Here is an 18051-nt window from a genome sequence, read left to right on the forward strand (position 1 = left end):
TGTTGAATTAATTGGCTGGATATGGGTGCATGAATTATAACTTTCACTTTTTAGCATATGTGCTTATAGTTTATTGAGTTGCTTTATTTGTACAGAAACTAGAAACAAAAATGTGTATTTTTGCAGTTGTTTACAAAATGCTTTCTATCCTGTGGCTTTAAACTTGGAAGAAAATTGATGCGGAAGGAATCAGTAAGGGAAGAAATGAGAGGTGGAAACACAGTAGGTAAGACATCCTAATTTTGTGGATTTTGAGGAATGTTGTAGAAACAAAAAATTTTCATTTTGCATTACAAAGTGAGGATGGAATTCATTTTCATATTCCCAACTATCAATGCCATCTCCAGAAGAGTATTTGAATTTAAAAGGAATGTTATAGCATCATTACATTTTTCTGTTTTGCAGATTAATTTTTGTCCACAAACCTGCATTCAAAAGAGTTTACATACAATGTGTACCATACATACTCTCATGCTTTCCTACTTCCCACACCTGCCAAGGCGGTATTCACAAACCTTCAACAAAGAAAACTTTTGTATCTAGTAAGATACTATTTCACTTTAAAACAACTAACATGAAAAGTCACCTAGTGAATAAGAATAGCATTTAAACAATACAGTTAACCTGAGACAGATATTTCTGTATACCCAGAGGATACATCGGGTATTAATAATTGCTGATTATTATTGTGACTATTATAAAGAAATAATAAAACCAACCTATGTGGTGAGTGAGCCTCTGCTTTCTGGTCACCCTTCCTGAAATCATTAAAATCTGCATAATGATATGCCAAGGGGGACTTGAACTACCCATGTAGTCTTGTGAGGAAATGTATGGGTGTGAGTGCCGAGGACGGAGGTGGTGGAGGATGGGAAGTGGAGGTGACGGAGGCAGGTGTGGGAGATGGGAAGATAAATATGTGAGGTTTGGGAACCCTCGACAGTGTGCATACCCTTTGCTTAAATGGATTCCAGTGTCAAATGTTTTCTTTTGTAACAATCAGATTCTAATTTAAGTTGAAAAGATATTTTGGTGAAATCTTCTTTACTTCCTTAATACTTCAGAGACCTCTATGGTGAAAGATCCAAATTCCCAGCAAGAGTTAAAGCAACCCAGAACTTGGAAGGATGTGATTAATGGTTCAAATTGTAGCTCTCATGAGGATACCAATAAAAATATTAGTTCTGAGGTAAGTTAACCAAAAAGAATAATCAAAATATTTTTTTCTGACACAGATATAGTGAAGGAACATTGAGACTCTGATTAGTATTGTCTTACATTTTTGTAATTTATCTCATCATCCTATAATTTCTTTAGTAGGTAGCAATACTACGGGATAAAACATTATTATCATCTGCAGAACAGTATTTTCTGGAACTTTAGGATAGTAACGCGTCAGATAAGTAGTTTCATACTGAAATGGTATTTTGCATAGTACATTAAATAAGTGATTGTACCTGAATCTGGTTATATGCCGAGGATATTCCTAGGCTCCACATTCAATATGTCATGGAGTTGTAGGATTCTAGACAATACACCTATGTTTTGATTTTGATCATAAATTCACCCTTCCCAGCTATAAGAATAATATGATTTAGTGTTGGGAAGCACCCTGCCTGGTTTCGGAAGCTGTAACCCCCCATGGCTAAGGCTGAGTAAAAAGATCTTGGGACCATAAGCCACTAAGGAGACAAAGCTTATCTTCCTGGTAGGGGCACTGCCTCTGCCCCTTTACTTCACCCTGCCTGGCCCCCTGGGTAGATGACCGGTTAGCCAATGACTGGTAAGATTCCTCAAGGGAGGAACGACCTAAGACAGGCATGATCATGATGGGGCCACCATGGAAGGACTTGGGGGAGCTGTAGAAAAAGGGGGTAATGGACCCTCACCCCTCAGTTTTGACATAGCCTGAGTCCTCATTCTGTCTGTGAGAAGTCTCCTAATCTCTTGGCTGCCTTACTTTCCCTGCCTGACTTAAGCCTGAAACAATGCTGGAGGGTGGTGCAGCCCTGGGCAGAAACGGGCAATTCCTCAGGCAATCAGGCCTAAGAAAGAATGCATAAAATCCTTTGAAACCTGCTTTGCTAAGAATGCCCTCAATTTTTTGATAAGGGTCCAAGCATAAAATGAGTTTGTTTCCCAAAATTTTATGGCCCTTTAGCTAACTGCCCCTGACTCAGAATAAGCCCTCAGAGTTCTTTGAATGTTTTCTATTGTTTGATCCTTACAACCTAACAATAATTGATGAGCTTTACCTGTAGTTCTGTGCAAGTTGAATCCAAGAAAAGCCCTTTCTCAAGGTCTTTCTTTGAGAGATAAGCCACCTTTCCTCCCCAAGCAGAATATATCTTGGTAGACTTATTCTCATCAGTGGTGGGTGGGGTCACTCTGCCCCTCCAACATTTTAGACCTACCACTTACCTCAGTCTTGAATCTAAAAGACTAAAGATCCATGACCAAAATTAAATTTTTTAAATATATTTTTTAAAGATTTTATTTATTTATCCTTAGAGGGGAAGGGAAGTAAAGAAGGAGAGAAATATCAATGTATGGTTGACTCTTGTGAGTCCCCTGCTGGGACCTGGCCTGCAACCCAGGCATGTGCCCTGACTGGGAATCGAACCCCAATCGTGTGGTTCGCAGGCCCATGCTCAATCCACTGAGCTACACCAGCCAGGGCTAAAATAATTTTTATTTGAAGTCATGACTTTTATTTGAAAAACACAGTTATATGAAAACATACGTGGAAACAATTTACTTTACAATATTTTCCCAATTGTTACTTTATTGATTGTACAAATGTAAATATTATAGCCATGCCAGATAAAAATAAACCAGTGCTTTTCTAGTCTGTTTCATCATCACTGTACTTTGATAACCACTCAGGGAATTCAAAGTCACTTCACACTGAAACTAAATGCCCTTGGAAGGAAAGACAACTTCATAATGCACCGAAAGAGAATGTGTTTTACTAAATATTTCATAACATGCTAGATACTGAGATACTGGGTTGCCAGTACTACTCTCCTTTATTTGGGTTCAGCCATTTCTTAGAGTACAACCACTGAGAATTCCGATTAAGCAAGTTGTTTAGTTTATGACTTTTCAACATATTAACAAAACTGGGTTTTCCCAGGTGCTTGAAGTAAAAGAAAGAGATTGGTGCACTTGTTCTTTTGAACCTTTTGCTTTTTTCCTATGCTTATGCTTTAACCTTCAATTCCATTCTTATTCTGCTTCCAAAAATGGTGAACAGATGGGAAATATAGTCAGTAATGGGAGCACCCATCAGTTTGGAGAGGCAGGAAATAATGATTCTGATTTGTCATTTTCATATCTTCATAAAAGAAAATGTTCATGTAACTGCAAAATTGAGAGCATCTAAAATGTAGAATATTCACAGAAATTAAAAGAGAAAAACATGATTTTCACCAATATGTATATTAAAGAATAAAATGCAACTCCGTATATTCACCAAAAATTTTAAAAAGCTGAAGTGAAAAATCAAGTCAACTGTTGTAGGAAGCTTCTAACTTAATCAAGATCAGAGATGACAGCTGGGGAAGGAAGCTTGGAGACACGAAAAGGGGGCTGACAGCTTCTATAGCCATGAAAAAGGCAGAGGATGGAGAATTCCTGGCTTTCTCTCCTTCCTTTTCCCTTTATGACTTTGCTCTGCCTCCAAATACAGTTTTCCTTCCCTTTGGCCAGTGACAGCTCCACACTGGTGGCCAGAATCCTGTCGCGGCCGTAGGTAGGGATATTAATATCCCTTTCTTTGTACCACTCCCTCTGTTTGCACATCTCCTTCTTCTGCCACCTGGTCCTGGCATGAGAATAGAGGCAGGGAGCTGGGGCCAGAGAAAACGCTTCAAAGGGAAGTGGCCTCAGCGCCTAGCAGCAGAGACTTTTGATACGAAATCTGCAGAGGCAAGAGAAATAGGAGGGATGGGGGAAGGGGCATGCAAGTTCTTCATTTGTAGGAGACATATGGAAAAGAGGAATATTTAAGTCAGAGGCTGCCTGCCTGGGATATAGTACTTTAACTTAGTTTTATAAATGAGCATGCATGTGATTAAAGCATTTATCAGAATGCCATTGTTCCTGGGATGACTACTGCTACTGTGATAACTTACCTATTTTTTTCTAATTTGCTTTAGCAGGATATTGTTTCTTTGGCTGCTGACGAATCCTCTTTAGTGAATGCCATCTCAGCGTCAGAAATTGAAAATTGTCCAGTTGAATTGGCAAGTATATGTATAGTCTTGGAAGTGTTTTTAAAAACTTTGTTCCTAAAGGTTTAACACCTTCTTTACCTAAACATTAGTTTTTAGAGCCGTCGTGTTACCTTTTTAAATTATAATTTATATTAGTGATCTCAACAAAGATGTGTATGAATGGTTTGATAATACATATTCAGAATTACGTTGACTTTTTATTTTGAAACTTCAAATAATTCTAAAGGAAGGGAAGAGATTTTTATGCTTATCAAAAGTAGTCTCAGATTTAAAATGTTGAGAATCACTATTTTAAGTTATTCTTACAACATCTCGAGAGAAACAGAGCTATATTAGGGATATGGCCTGGGGCACTTGGATTTTACTTTAGAGGGCTTCCAGTCAAGATGGCAGCATAGTACTCGCATCCTCCGGCGACCACATCAAAATTACAACTCAACTACACAAGAACCATTGTTAAGCACTGCCTGAAATCTGGCTAAATGGAAGTCCTACAACTAGGTAACTAAAAAAGCCACATCAAGACTGGTAGGAGAGGTGGAGATACAAAATGAGCTGGTCCCACCCTTGTGTGGTAGATAAAAATGAGGAAGGAAATCTTGGCTCCAGAGGTCCCCCATGAGGAGTGAGGGGTCCCAGCTCCACACCAGGCCCCCAGCCCAGGGCTCTAGTGCCAGGAAGAGAAGTTCCCGTAACTTCTGGCTATAAAACCAATGGGGATTGAGGCTGAGTGAAGCAGAGGCTTCTGGAGTCCCAGACAGTTCCCGTTTAAGGACCTGTGCACGGATTTACTCATACTCACTCATCTGAGTTCTGGCACTGGGGCAGCAGCTTAAAAGGCACTGAAGATAAGTAGGAAGGAACTGAATGTCCAGTATCACGGTGAGAGCTGGAGGGGCAGCTTTCTCCCAGACAGAAGTGCTGGCAGAGACCACTGTTCCTTTGATGAGCCTTGCCTTGACAGAGCTGGCAGGCAGGCATCATCTCTCAGACTCCATCAACCTGGCTCACACTGTTTGCCCCACCCTGTTGGTTCTCTGAGGCACTGCCCCACCCACTTCAGGCCCACCCTACCTGTTTCCAGTGGCTTTTTCATGTGAATGGCCTGTCTTGGCTTATAGTTCAGGTTTTCTTAAAATCTCTCAAACAAACAGCATCTTGCATGGTCAGAGTTAGCCTGTTCTGGGCAATACACGAGCTCATCCCATAATTAATGTTGATTTTTGGTTTTTGAATACACAGAATGCTATTTTTGAAATATAAAAAGCAATTGTCCAACTCTTTGTTAAAAATTCACGAGACCAGAGCTTCTCCCATACTGTACAACTAAACTAACCAGGAGAAGGCTCAGGAGAAACAGTGTGTGTGCTTTGCTGAAGCCTGTTCAGTCCATCTCCCTGGACACGCTATAGCTGAATCCATTGTGTGGAAAGCCCAGTGGATTATTAAAACAGCTGAACTTGTGCTGCGTTGTACTTTGCTTGACCCTGTATGAAAATAACCCGTGTCTATAGAGGCAAAGAGAAAGACAAAAATGAATCAGCCCACTTCTGGCTCAGCTGTTTAAATGTTTCAGGTAAAAAGTTCAGGTATTTATTCTGTCCTAGCTTACCCAGAGAATTCAGTCTGTTTTCCCACATATGAAAAAACAGTCTAATAGTCTTGGAGCTCATCATAATGATAATTTGCTCAAAAGCAAAATTAATATCAGGCATTGCAGGTTTTGATATTATTTACTAAAAAAAGTCTAAAAATTCATTACAGTCTTAAAATGCCTTTACACTCTGGGACAAAAATCACAGACACAAAACAATACTATATATGGAATTAGACAGGCCAGATGTTACTTCAAGCTTTGCTGCTGCCTTGTGGCCCTTTGAGCAGAAGTCATATATATAGATATAGGACTTGAGCCATACAATGTTTTAGAAAAAATACATTTTTTTCAGGCTCATCAGCACCTTTCTGTTCTCAACTCATAATGTTATAGTTGGTAAGGGCTTGGAGTGAATTTTTGTAAAGGGATTTCAACTTTACAGTTTTTCAATACTGAAGTATTTCTGAAGATTTAAAGACTGAAAAGAATGAATCTATTCACATAACGTGATAGGCAATTGGTTGATCTTCACCCTCAAAATCTGAGTTTTCTACCCCAATTTTATACAAACTACTAAATGTCAGTTATGGTCAGAGCTTCTATATCACTGAGTAAGTTTAGATAAAGGCCTTTACCAGGCAGTTTTTTAATAGTTATGTTTACTCCTGTTAACTGAGTTTAGATTGACCAGAGCTGGGATAAGTTCTGGCCACAAGGGGTGGTCTTCGCTGCCTGCTTTTCAAAGTAAGGGCCTGATGCCCTGGGATGCGTTACCAGTAAAGACTGAAGATTCGCCTACTCTGCAGCCCCTGATCAGAAGATAGCCCAGGCAGATGACATGATACTGTATATAGAGAACCCCAAATATTTCAGCAAACAACTGTTAGGGCTGATCAATGAATTCAGTAAAGTAGCAGTATACAAAATAAATATGCAGAAATCAGTTGCATTTATGTACACCAACAGTGAACTATCAGAAAGGGAAACTAAGCAAATAATTATACTTACAGTTGCATCAATAAAAGTAAAATAAAATAATAAAATAAAAAATACCTAGGAATAAATTTAACCAAGGATGTAAAAGACCTGTACTCAAAAAGTTATAAGACACTGAAGAAAGAAATTAAAGAAGACACAAATAAGTGGAACCATATACTGTGTTCATGGATGGAAAGAATTACCACCATTAAAATGTACACAGTACCCAAAGCAATCTATAAATTCAACGCAGTTCCTATTAAGATACCAATGGTGTATTTCACAGAACTAGAATAAATATTCCAAAAATGCATAAAGAATCCAAAGACCCCGAATAGCCCCAGCAATCTGGAGAAAGAAGAATAAAGTTTGACGAATCAAGCTATACTACAAGGCCATAGTAATCAAAAGAGCATGGTACTGGCATAAAAACAGACATACAGATCAATGGAACAGAACAGAGAGCCCAGAAATAAACTTATGCTTTTATGGTTAATTAATAAAGATCTTGTCTCCTTAATTTGATAAAGGAGACAAGAACATACAAGTAGGTAAAGGTAGTCTATTCAATAAATGGTGTTAGGAAAATGATTTTGGTTAGTTAAGTCAAAAAAAAAAGAAGAAACTAAACCACCTTCTTATACCTCACATAAGAATAAACTCAAAATGGACTAAAGACTTAAAAGTTATACTCAAAACCATAAAAGCCCTAGAAGAAAACATAGGCAGTAAAATCCCAAACATTGCTCATAGCAATATTTTTTCTGATATATCTCCTTGGGCAAGGAGAAGAAATGAACAAATGGGACTACATCAGACTGAAAAGTTTTTCAGCAAAGAAAACCATCAACAAAATTAAAAGACAACCTACTAAATGAGACACCATAATTGACAATGATACATCTGACGAGTTAATATCCAAAATGTATGAAGAACTTAAAAAATTCCACACCAAGAAAGCAAACAGCCCAATTAAAAAATTGGGAAAAGACCTGAATAGACACTTCTCCAAGTAGAACATACAGATGGCCAATAGACACATGAAAAGATGCTCGATGTCACTATCATCAGAGAAATGCAATTTAAAGCCACAGTGAGTTATCACCTCACACCTCTCAGGTGTAAGGTGATATGGCTATTGTCAGTAAATCAACAAACAACAAGTGCTGATGAGGATGCACAGCAAAGGGAACCCCTGTGCACTGTTGGTTGGGATGCAGACTTGTGCAGCCACTGTGGAAAGCAGCATGGAGCTATCTTACAAAATTAAAAATGGAACTTCCTTATGGCCCAGTGATTCCACTTCTGGGAATGTATCTGAGGACACCTGAAACATGAATTTGAAAGAATATATGCACCCCTATATTCATTGCAGGGTTATTTCTGATTAGTGATGTTCAGTATCTTTTCATATGCCATTGGCCATATGTAGCCCAAGTGACCATCAGTAAACGGGTGGATGAAAAGGCTGTGGTACATTTATACAATGGAATAATATGGATACTTGGCTGTAAAAAAGAAGGAAACCTTAACCGTTTGTGACAACATGGATGGACCTGAAGAGTTTTATGCTCAGTGAAATAAGCCAGTCAGAGAAAGACAAGTACCATATGATTTCATTTATATATAGAATCTAATGAATAAAATAAACTAACAAACAAAATAGAAATAGACCCATAAATACAGAGAACAGACTGACAACTGTCAGAGGAGGTGGGGGTTGGGGAGCTGGGTGAAGAGGGTTTTTTTTAAAGCAAGGTATTAATACAAATTAAACCTTCTTAATTATGTTTTTGTTGAGGCCAAATTCTACTAGACATGATTATGAACAGTATGTGTAAAACTAAACAGGGCAGTTTGTTTTGGTATCTACATCAAAACAGTTTTAATCAGAAATTCTTGTTTTTAAATTTGTTTTGCTTTTTTAAGAAAAAAAAAATCCTCATAGACACAGCCAATGGTATGGTAATCACCAGAGTAAAGGGGGTTAGGAGGAGGTGGAAGAGGGTAAGGTGGGGGTAAGTGGTGATGGGAGAAGACTTGGGATAGTTAACATACAATACAAAGTACGGATGATTTATTATAGAATTGTGCACCTGAAACCTATATAATTTATTAACTAATGTCACCCAATGAGTTCAATGAAATTTTTTTTTAAGATTTTATTTATTTATTTATTTATCTTTAGAGGGGAAGGAGAGAGGGAGAGAAACATCAATGTATGGTTGCCTTTTGTGCATCCCCTGCTGGGAGTTGGCCTGCAGGGAACCCGCCTGCAACCCAGGCATGTGCCCTGACTGGGAATCGAACCGCGATCTTCTGGTTCGCAGGCCTGTGCTCAATCCACTGAGCTACACCAGCCAGGGCTTTGAAATTTTTTCTTAAAAGATTACCTGGGGGGTATAGATGTAATCCTGCAACCTGTATGCTGCTTTTATTCTCTCTGTTATCAGACCATAAGCTCTTTGTTTGGCAGGACCCACTGTTATAACCGTGTTTCTTGCAGCAGCGAACACTATGCCTGACAAATAGTAAACATTCACTAAATTTGCTTAAGTGAAATATTTTCTCCATCATTCAAACAGGAGTCACTGGGAAGTGAACAAAATGTTGAGGGGGAGAGATGGAACCAAAGAACACGTCAGATGTTAAACGCTTTGCAGGTAAGATGACAGGGTTTGTTAATCCCATGTTTATTTTTAAAAATAAGTAAACTGTTGATTTCAGTTTTCTATATATTAATAAAAATTAAACCATTTTTATTATGTTTTTGTTGAGGCTAAATTCTAGACATGATTATGAGATTATGAGCAGTATGTGTAAAACTAAATACAGGAGTTTGGTTTTGGTGTCTACATCAAAGCAGTTTTAATTAGAAAGTCTTTTCTAAATATATTTTTTAATATATTTTATTGATTATGCCATTACATTTGTCCCATGCCCCCCTTCACTCCCCTCTACCCTGCACACCCCTCCCCCACCATTCCCCCCCTTTAGTTTATGACCACGTGTCACAAGTTCTTTAGATTCTGTATTTCCCATAGTATTCCTGCCCTCCCCCTTGTCTATTTTCTACCTACCATCTATGCTACTTATTCTCTGTACCTTCNGGCACTCCTTTGTAGGTGACTGTCCCCTTATCTGTTGCTGCTTCTAGAATTCTGTCCTTCATTTTAATCTTGGCTAATGTAATTATGATGTGCCTTGGTGTGTTCCTTCTTGGGTCCAACTTCTTTGGGATTCTCTGAGCTTCCTGGACTTCCTGGAAGTCTATGTCCTTTGCCAGACTGGGGAAGTTCTCCTTTATTATTTGTTCAAATAAGTTTTCCACTCATGGCTGTTCCTCTTCCCCTTCTGGTACGCCTATAATTTGGATGTTGGAATGTTGAAAGATGTCCTGGAGGCTGCTAAGCTTCTCCTCATTTTTTTGAATTGTTGTTTCTTCCTTCTTTTCTGTTTGGTTGTTTCTTTCTTCTTTCTGGTTCACTCCCTTGATTTGAGTCCCAGTTTCCTTTCCATCACTATTGGTTTCCTGTGCATTTCCCTTCATTTCAATTAGTTTGGTCTTCATATGTTCCTCTAATTTGTGACTAAAATCAACCAATTCTGTGAGCATCCTGATCACCAGTATTTTGAATTGTGCATCTGAAAGGTTGGCTATTTCTTGGTCACTTAGAGTTATTGGCTCTGGGGCTTTGAGCTGTTCTTGAGTCATAATGTTTGGTCTGTTCGCACCTGTTATGTTTGAGGGGCAGAGACTTAGGTGTTCACCAGGGCGGGGCAACTCAGTCACTGGGTTACGATGCGGTCTGGCTGAATGGTTCATTGTTGTCAGACTTCTGTACAGTTCAATTTTCATTGTTATGGCTGCGTTTTTGTTACTAAAACTTCACTGTCTTTAAATTTAGTTGTGGGAGGGGGCACAGTATTTCCACCTACACCTCCATCTTGGCCGGAAGTCCTAAATATATTTTATTGATTATGCTATTACAGTTGTCCCATTATTTTCTACCCTTTATTTCCCTCCACCCTGCACCCCCCACCACCACCAGCATTCCTCCACCCCTTAATTAATGTCCATGGGTCATACATACATATAAGTTTTTTGGCTTCTCCATTTCCCACACTATTCTTAACCTCCCACTGTCTATTTTGTACCTACCATTTATGCTTCTTATTCCCTGTACCTTTTCCCCCATTCTACCCACTTCCTCTCCCCACTGATAACCCTCCATGTGATCTCCATTTCTGTGATTATTTTCCTGTTCTAGTTGTATACTTAATTTTTTTATGTTGTTGTTTTGTTTTGTAGGTCAGTTGTTGAGAGTTGTGAGTTTGTTGTCACTTTGCTATTCATAGTTTCATAGATAAGTCCCTCTAACATTTCATAAAATAAGAGTGTGGTGATGATGAACTCCTTTAATTTGACATTATCTGGGAAACACTTTACCTGCCCTTCCATTCTAAATGATAGCTTTGCTAGATAGAGTAATTTTGGATGTAGGTCCTTACCTTTCTTGACTTTGAACACTTATTTCCAGCCCCTTCTCGCCTGCAAGGTTTCTTTTAAGAAATCAGCTGACAGTATTATGGGAACTCCTTTGTAGATAACTGTCTCCTTTTGTCTTGCTGCTTTTAAGATTCTCTCCTTATGTTTAATGTTGGGTAATGTAACTATGATGTGCCTTGGTGTGTGCTTCCTTGGGTCCAACTTTTTTGGGACTCTCTGAGCTTCCTGGATTTCCTGGAAGTCTATTTCCTTTGCTAGACTGGGGAAGTTCTCCTTCATTATTTTTTCAAGTAAGTTTTCCATTTCTTACTCTTCCTCTTCTTCTGGTACCCCTATGATTCGGATGTTGGAACATTTAAAGTTGTTCTGGAGGTTTCTTAGCCTCTCCTCATTGTTTTTGAATTCTTGTTTCTTCATCCTGTTCTGGTTGAATGTTTATTTCTTCTTTCTGGTCCAAACCATTGATTTGAGTCCTGGTTTCCTTCCTGTCACTGTCATTTCCCTATACATTGTCCTTATTTCACTTTTCATAGCCTTCACTTCTTCCTCTATTTTGCAACCATACCCAACCATTTCTCTAAGCTTCCTGATTACCAGTGCTTTGAACTGTGCATCTGAGAGGTTGGCTATCTCTTCACCTAGTTCTATTTTTGGAGCTTTGATTTGTTATTTCATTTGGGCCATATTTTTTTGTCTCCATGTGCCCGTTACATAGTAAGGGGCAGAGCCTTATGTATTTACCAGGGTGGAGCAACCCACTTTGCTGCATTGTGGCACTGTATGTAGGGGAATAGTCCAAGAGTGAACAATGTCGCTTGCTTGGCTCTTGGCTGGCTTCCAGTTATTTCTACCACTACCCATAAGCAAATTGGGTCCTTCTGGTGCTGATTCCCAGGTAGGTGGGTTGTGTAAGTTCTAGGATCCTGTGGGTCTTTCCAATGAACTCTTCTGTGAAGCTGGGAGTTCCTCCTGCTGCCACAACCCCCACAGTTCTTTACAGGTTTTGAGTCTTTCTTTTCCCTCCCTGGAACCCTGGGTTGAATGGTCTGTCTCACTCCCCAGTTGTTCCTCCCAGTTTATCTGCACACAAATGTGGGACTGCCTGGTCTGCCAGCCTCCACCTTGCCAAGAGCCCTCTCTACCCCAGCTGCTGGTCTCTGCCCCTCTTACTGGTCTGGATGAATGTTTCTTCTTTAACTCCTTGGTTGTTGGGCTTCCATACAGTTTGATTTTCTTGCAGTTCTGGTTATTTTTTGTTTTTAAATTTGTGTTGTCCCTCTTTTGGTTACACAAAGAGGAAAAGTGTATCTACCTATGCCTCCATCTTGGCCAGAAGTCCTTAACTAGAAACTCTAATCAGTGCCTTATGCATACTCATCCCCCTAGACATCTATTTTATGTTTCATTCTCATTTTTAGCAGACTATTAGTAAATATTCAATGTGGACCTTGGTTTACAACCATTTAAAAGTGAAATACAATATTTAAATTTAACTGATATTTTAATCAAAATAATACATGTATGTAATTTTAAAAGTTTAATAGCACCATGCTGAAAGGAAACACGTAAGTCCTTTGCCCTGCCCCTTCCTGTCACCAAGTCCTGCTCACCCAAAGCCACTGTATTAAGAAGTTACATTTAGCATTTATACCCATATTTCTGGTGACTTATTTTACTGTTCTTTCTTGATAGTTTAGATTTAAATTTTATTTATTACTTCTTTCAACAGAACATGAAAATTGAGCTTAATGACATCTCTCTCTTCCTCAGTATATTTTAGCACAGTATTCAGTGCTTACAATGTCATAATTGTAATAGTTACAGAGCACGTTTAATTGTGACGGAGAGAGAAAATATCAGTGGCTTAAAAAGGTAGCTCATTTCTTCCGCCTGTGAAAGTACAGTCCGGTGTGGCAGCTGTGCTCACGAAGTCCTCCGAGCCCCACTCTCCCTTCGTCCCATCCTCATTGTTCTCAGGACCCGAAAGGCCTAACTACCCGCCGTGCCCGCATTCCAAGCAGCAGCAACGTTCTTTGAAGGGCACAGTGTCATTATCGTGTGCACCATTTCTCTCATTTCACTGACCAGCACTCAGCCTCACCTGGCCACGTCTCGCTGGGAAATGCGGTCCTTCTCTGACAACCTGAGGCCCAGGCCACACTTCTGTTGCTGTGGGGTAGGAGGGGAGTGGACATCAAGGGACAGCAAGCAGTTGCTGCCACGAAGGCTATGTCAAAATTAGTTCACATCGAAACTGCATAGTGTAATTGCATCTCTTTTCTTGTCAACTTTATGGGGATTCGGGACAGGGGGAGAGTTAATCATTACTTCAGATTTTCATTAGCCCAGTGTCTATACACCCATCTTAATTCTCTCTCTAAACTCTCTGGCACCATACTAAAACCCCTTTTAATACGGGCAAATATATCAATTAGTTTATTGGTTCTACTCTCTTTTTCTTGAAGATGTCCCCTCCTGGAGCTCACCGTCCTCTTGTTCTAATCTGAATTAGTTGCTCCCTAGGTCTGCTCCACAGTTTTTGTCGTGGGTCATTTCTTTACCATAACATGGGATTCCCTTGTCTTTTTCCTCTATTAGTGCTTCTGTTTCCTGGTACTTTGATCTTCCTTGGTCAACATCCTCTCCTAATTTCCTTAGGTAAAGAGTGCATAGGAGCCCTGGCTGGGAGGAGCTCCGGTGGTTGGAGCATCCTCCCGCCAAAGAAAAAGGTAAAGGTTGCAGGTTCAATCCCCAGTCAGGGCACATAGGGAGGCAACCGGTGTTTATCTTTCACATAGATGACTCTCTCCCTTCCTCTCTCTCTCAAATCAGTAAGTATATCTTCAGGTGAGGATTTTTTTTCAAAAGTATGCATAAGACACCTTACAGACAAGTCTGAATATATTTTTATTGTACCTTTAACTTGCTTGGTATGTCTCTGAACATGGTTTGAAAATATTACGTTTCAAATGTTGAAGGCTTCATAACATTTCTAGGCTTCTTGGCTGTTACTGAAAAGTCGGGTGCTGCTTGGTTGGTGATTCTTTGTAAGTGACCATTATTTTCATACTGGAAGCTTTTAGATATTTTCTTTATCCCTATTCTGAAATTTCATGATGATGTGCTTTGGTACGGTTTTTTTTTTAATTGGGCTGAGCATATATCAGGTTCTTTATTCTGAAAATTCATATCCTTGAGTTCTAGAGAATTTTTGTAGTTTTTGGATTTCTTCCTTGTTTTCAATCTATTCTCTCTTTTGGGATTGCCAGATGGGACCAGATGAGCCAGATCTTGGATCTCCTAAATTGCACCTTTAATTAAAAAAAAAAGTCTTGTATCTCCTATATTAATTTCCTTTGTTGGTTTTTTCCTACTGTCTAGAAGATTTCTTGAACTTTATCTTGCAGTCTATTGAATTTTATTTTGGCTTTTCCTTTTTATGTTTTCCAAGAGTCTTTCCCTAGGTTTTAGTTATTCTTTTGTTTTATAGCATCCCAATCTTTTTATTTAGGTAGTTTTAACAGCTTTATTGAGGTATGACTAATATACAATAACCCATACCCATTTAACTGGTTAGATGAGTTTTGACATACATATGTCCTGTGAAACCATCACCACGATCGAGATCGAGATAGTGAACATATGTACAATCCCAGCAAGCTTCCTTGTGCCTCTCGATAGAGCCTTGTCCCGCCTCTCCCATCCCCAGGCAAACCACTGCTCTGCTTTCTCTCAGTCCCATCCTAATCATTTTTCACTGATATAGTGTCTTTTCTTAACTTTTAGATGTTACAGGTTTCTTGGGCTCCCGGCACTATCTGTATTTCCTTAGCAATTCTTTTGAATTCATTGTTTTTTGCTCTTGGAAATTAGAAATTTTACTGAAGTGTTGGCAGACTTTGGTTATCTGTTTTTAAGAGTGATTACCCAAAAATCTGATTGGAAGTTACAAACGCATGAGTGCAGCTTGTAGATTCATTGCAAGGTAGGTAGGTAGTCCTCCCTCCCCGGCCCTGCAACAGGTGTCTTTATCTGCAGGTGTTTTTTCCTCACAATGGACAGCTTTCCCAGCTTAATCTTCACATCTACTGCCTAGGAGATATAAGCATGGTGTCCATGGTCTGGGAACCAGAAGTGGGTCAGGGAGAGGCTGGCTCTCTCCTTGTTTAGGGTATAGAATTTCACTTAACCCCCTCGTTTCTGGTCTGACACTTCTCTACCATCCACAGTGCCTGGTGTCCTGAGGCTCAGGTCTCAGTGGTTCTTAACTCTAGAAAAACACCTTCCTGTCTCTCTCATTTTAGAGGGTTTTCTGAAGGAAACAGGATAAACACGTGTGTTCAGTCTTGCACATTTGTCCCCTTGGGGTATTTTTCAAAAGGATTCTTGAACTCGGAAAGACTGTCCCTGCTCTCTCCCAGGGAAATAGTCTGCTAGGGTGTGGGAGTCACCATGTCTTGGTTCAGTGAAGTGGTGCAGGGCTACTGAGGGTCTCACTGTTTGCAGGACGACTTTCAAGAAATTCTCCTGTTTTCTGCGTCACCCCATATCTCCAGCTTATCATACACAGTTACTTCTAATTCCTGAGCTCTCTAAAGGCTCTGTAGCTCCAATGGGCCTGCTTTTTGTTGGCTTTCTTCCCTGTTGGCACTAGTTACAGCCTTGTCCACTCTGCTAAGTCAGCCGGTCTTGCCCTTTCTTTGTCTTTATCTCCTCTCTTCGTCGCCTTCCAGTCCTTCATTTTGGAGGTGTTTTTGGAGGGAACAGGACAAGTACATGTGTTCAGCCTTGCATATGTGTCCGTTCAGGGTGTTTTTCCAAAGGATTCTTGAAATTAAAGGGCTGTCCCTGCTCCCTTCCAGGGAAAAAGCCACCCAACCCACATCTGCTGGGAAGGCACCGTATTTCCTCAGGAGTGGGAATGAGTGAAGGTTTGTCAGACCATCGCTGAATGGCTGCCAAGATTGGGCCACTCCTGTGGTTGAGATAAAGTGTGATAAAGTATTTGACTTATTAATTTGTTAAATGTTATAAACTGGCAGGAAAAAACTTGTGTATCACATTTCTAAAAGTGCTTCACAACTTTTCGGCGAGTACAGTGCTCACGGGGATACTGACCAGTGTTCATCACAGTATAATCATTTAGTATTATAACTAAAAAGCAACACTTCTGCCCTGGCTGATGTAGCTCAGTGGATTGAGCGCGGGCCTGTGAACCACACGATCGCGGTTCGATTCCCAGTCAGGGCACATGCCTGGGTTGCAGGCCAGTTCCCAGCAGGGGACTCACGAGAGGCAACCATACATTGATATTTCTCTCCTTCTCTCCTTCCCTTCCCCTCTAAAGATAAATAAATAAAATCTTTTTTAAAAAAGCGACACTTCTGATGCCAAGTACCAGTCTCATAAAAGGAGTTATCTTCACCCATAATTGAACACTTTACTGGACCTTAACTTTTTGCAGTAGGTTCACAGATGCCCTATGGTGAATCCAACATCTATTAACCTGTGCAAAGAAACTGGGAGATGTTTGTAAAGTCACACTGCCCTGCCACAGAGGTGTACAAATACAATTCTACATTTAACACTAGAGTTTTGTATTCAACACTTCCACTCCGCAGTACCTCTGAGGAAAAGGAGCCTGACAGGCTCATAATCTTCGTTGCATTTAAGCCTCCCAAGTCCTGTGGACTTTTTTCTCCCTATAGGTCTAAACTAATTGGAGCCGTTTATGTTAGCATCGATTTTTTAAGATTTCTATTTATTTTTCTAAAATAAATTATTACTAGAATAGTTTTAGATTTACAGAAACATGGTGAAGACAGTGGAGCAAACTCTCATGCACCCCACAGCCAATTTCCCATGTTAGTCACGTCTTGCACACTTGTCACAATTAGTGAGCCAATATTGAAACATTATCATGAACTGAAGTCCATATTTTGGTCAGATTTCTTAATTTTTTTTTCTGTTACAGCATCCTGTCGAGGATACCACATTACATTTAGTTTAAAATCAGTTTTTTTAAACAACCTGGCATTTGTATAACACATTAAACTTTTTCATAATATGTTAGAGTTCCTTTGCATGCATTTTCTCAGTGGCCCAAGCTTGCAATCCATGGCCTGTATGGTTTCTAAGCTTATTAATTAGTCATTTGAATTTCTCTGTTTAAGGATTTCACAGTCACTTATCAAAACTGTCAATGTTTTGTCATTCATTAGACATCCACCTGCTCTGCCTTTAATGATCTTGTCTCCCTTTCCTTTCCTCTTTTCTAATTATTTTCCCAGGAATCCAGCAAGACAGGAATGAAGCGCTTTAGTCTGATGACTCTCTGCAGAAATAGTGACCGGAAACAAGCCGCTGCCAGATTTTATAGCTTCCTTGTTCTGAAAAAACACCGGGCTATTGAGCTGAGCCAGAGTGCCCCCTATGCAGATATTATAGCTACAGTGGGACCCATGTTCCATAAACTATAAAGGAATCCAAAACTTGCAGATTTGTGTCATCGCTGAAATTTCTTACAGCTCGTTTGCTTTAATGCAGCCGCTGTCTGGAAGCAGCTGAAGGTCTGATCCATTTCATAAGTGGGTTAACCTCCCATTTCTTCTTTGTAAGTTCTTAATAATCATAGCCAGAACTGGAAACTTATATGCTTACAGAAATACTGAATTATAGCTAAGTAATATTTTGTATCCTCACCCAAGGACATTCTTAATGATTTTAGA

The 18051-nt window shown here is 39.6% G+C and overlaps 1 protein-coding gene across 2 annotated transcripts in view; it reads left to right on the forward strand.

Annotated features, from left to right (window-relative positions):
- RAD21L1 (RAD21 cohesin complex component like 1) overlaps window positions 1-17802 on the forward strand; it is a 29963-nt gene extending 12161 nt beyond the window's left edge. The window contains exons 9-13 of one of the 2 annotated variants that reach the window (XM_037044724.1): window positions 127-226; window positions 1065-1189; window positions 4161-4247; window positions 9399-9476; window positions 17614-17802. In XM_037044724.1, coding sequence (XP_036900619.1) covers window positions 127-226; window positions 1065-1189; window positions 4161-4247; window positions 9399-9476; window positions 17614-17802 — 579 coding nt within the window. The remainder of the gene's footprint in view (window positions 1-126; window positions 227-1064; window positions 1190-4160; window positions 4248-9398; window positions 9477-17613) is intronic. The other variant, XM_037044725.1, reaches the window with a different exon arrangement.
- The last annotated feature ends 249 nt before the right edge of the window (window positions 17803-18051 follow it).

Source organism: Sturnira hondurensis, unplaced genomic scaffold (assembly GCF_014824575.4).
Source record: "Sturnira hondurensis isolate 20B ecotype Veracruz unplaced genomic scaffold, ASM1482457v3 Scaffold0004136, whole genome shotgun sequence".
Lineage (NCBI taxonomy): Eukaryota > Metazoa > Chordata > Mammalia > Chiroptera > Phyllostomidae > Sturnira > Sturnira hondurensis.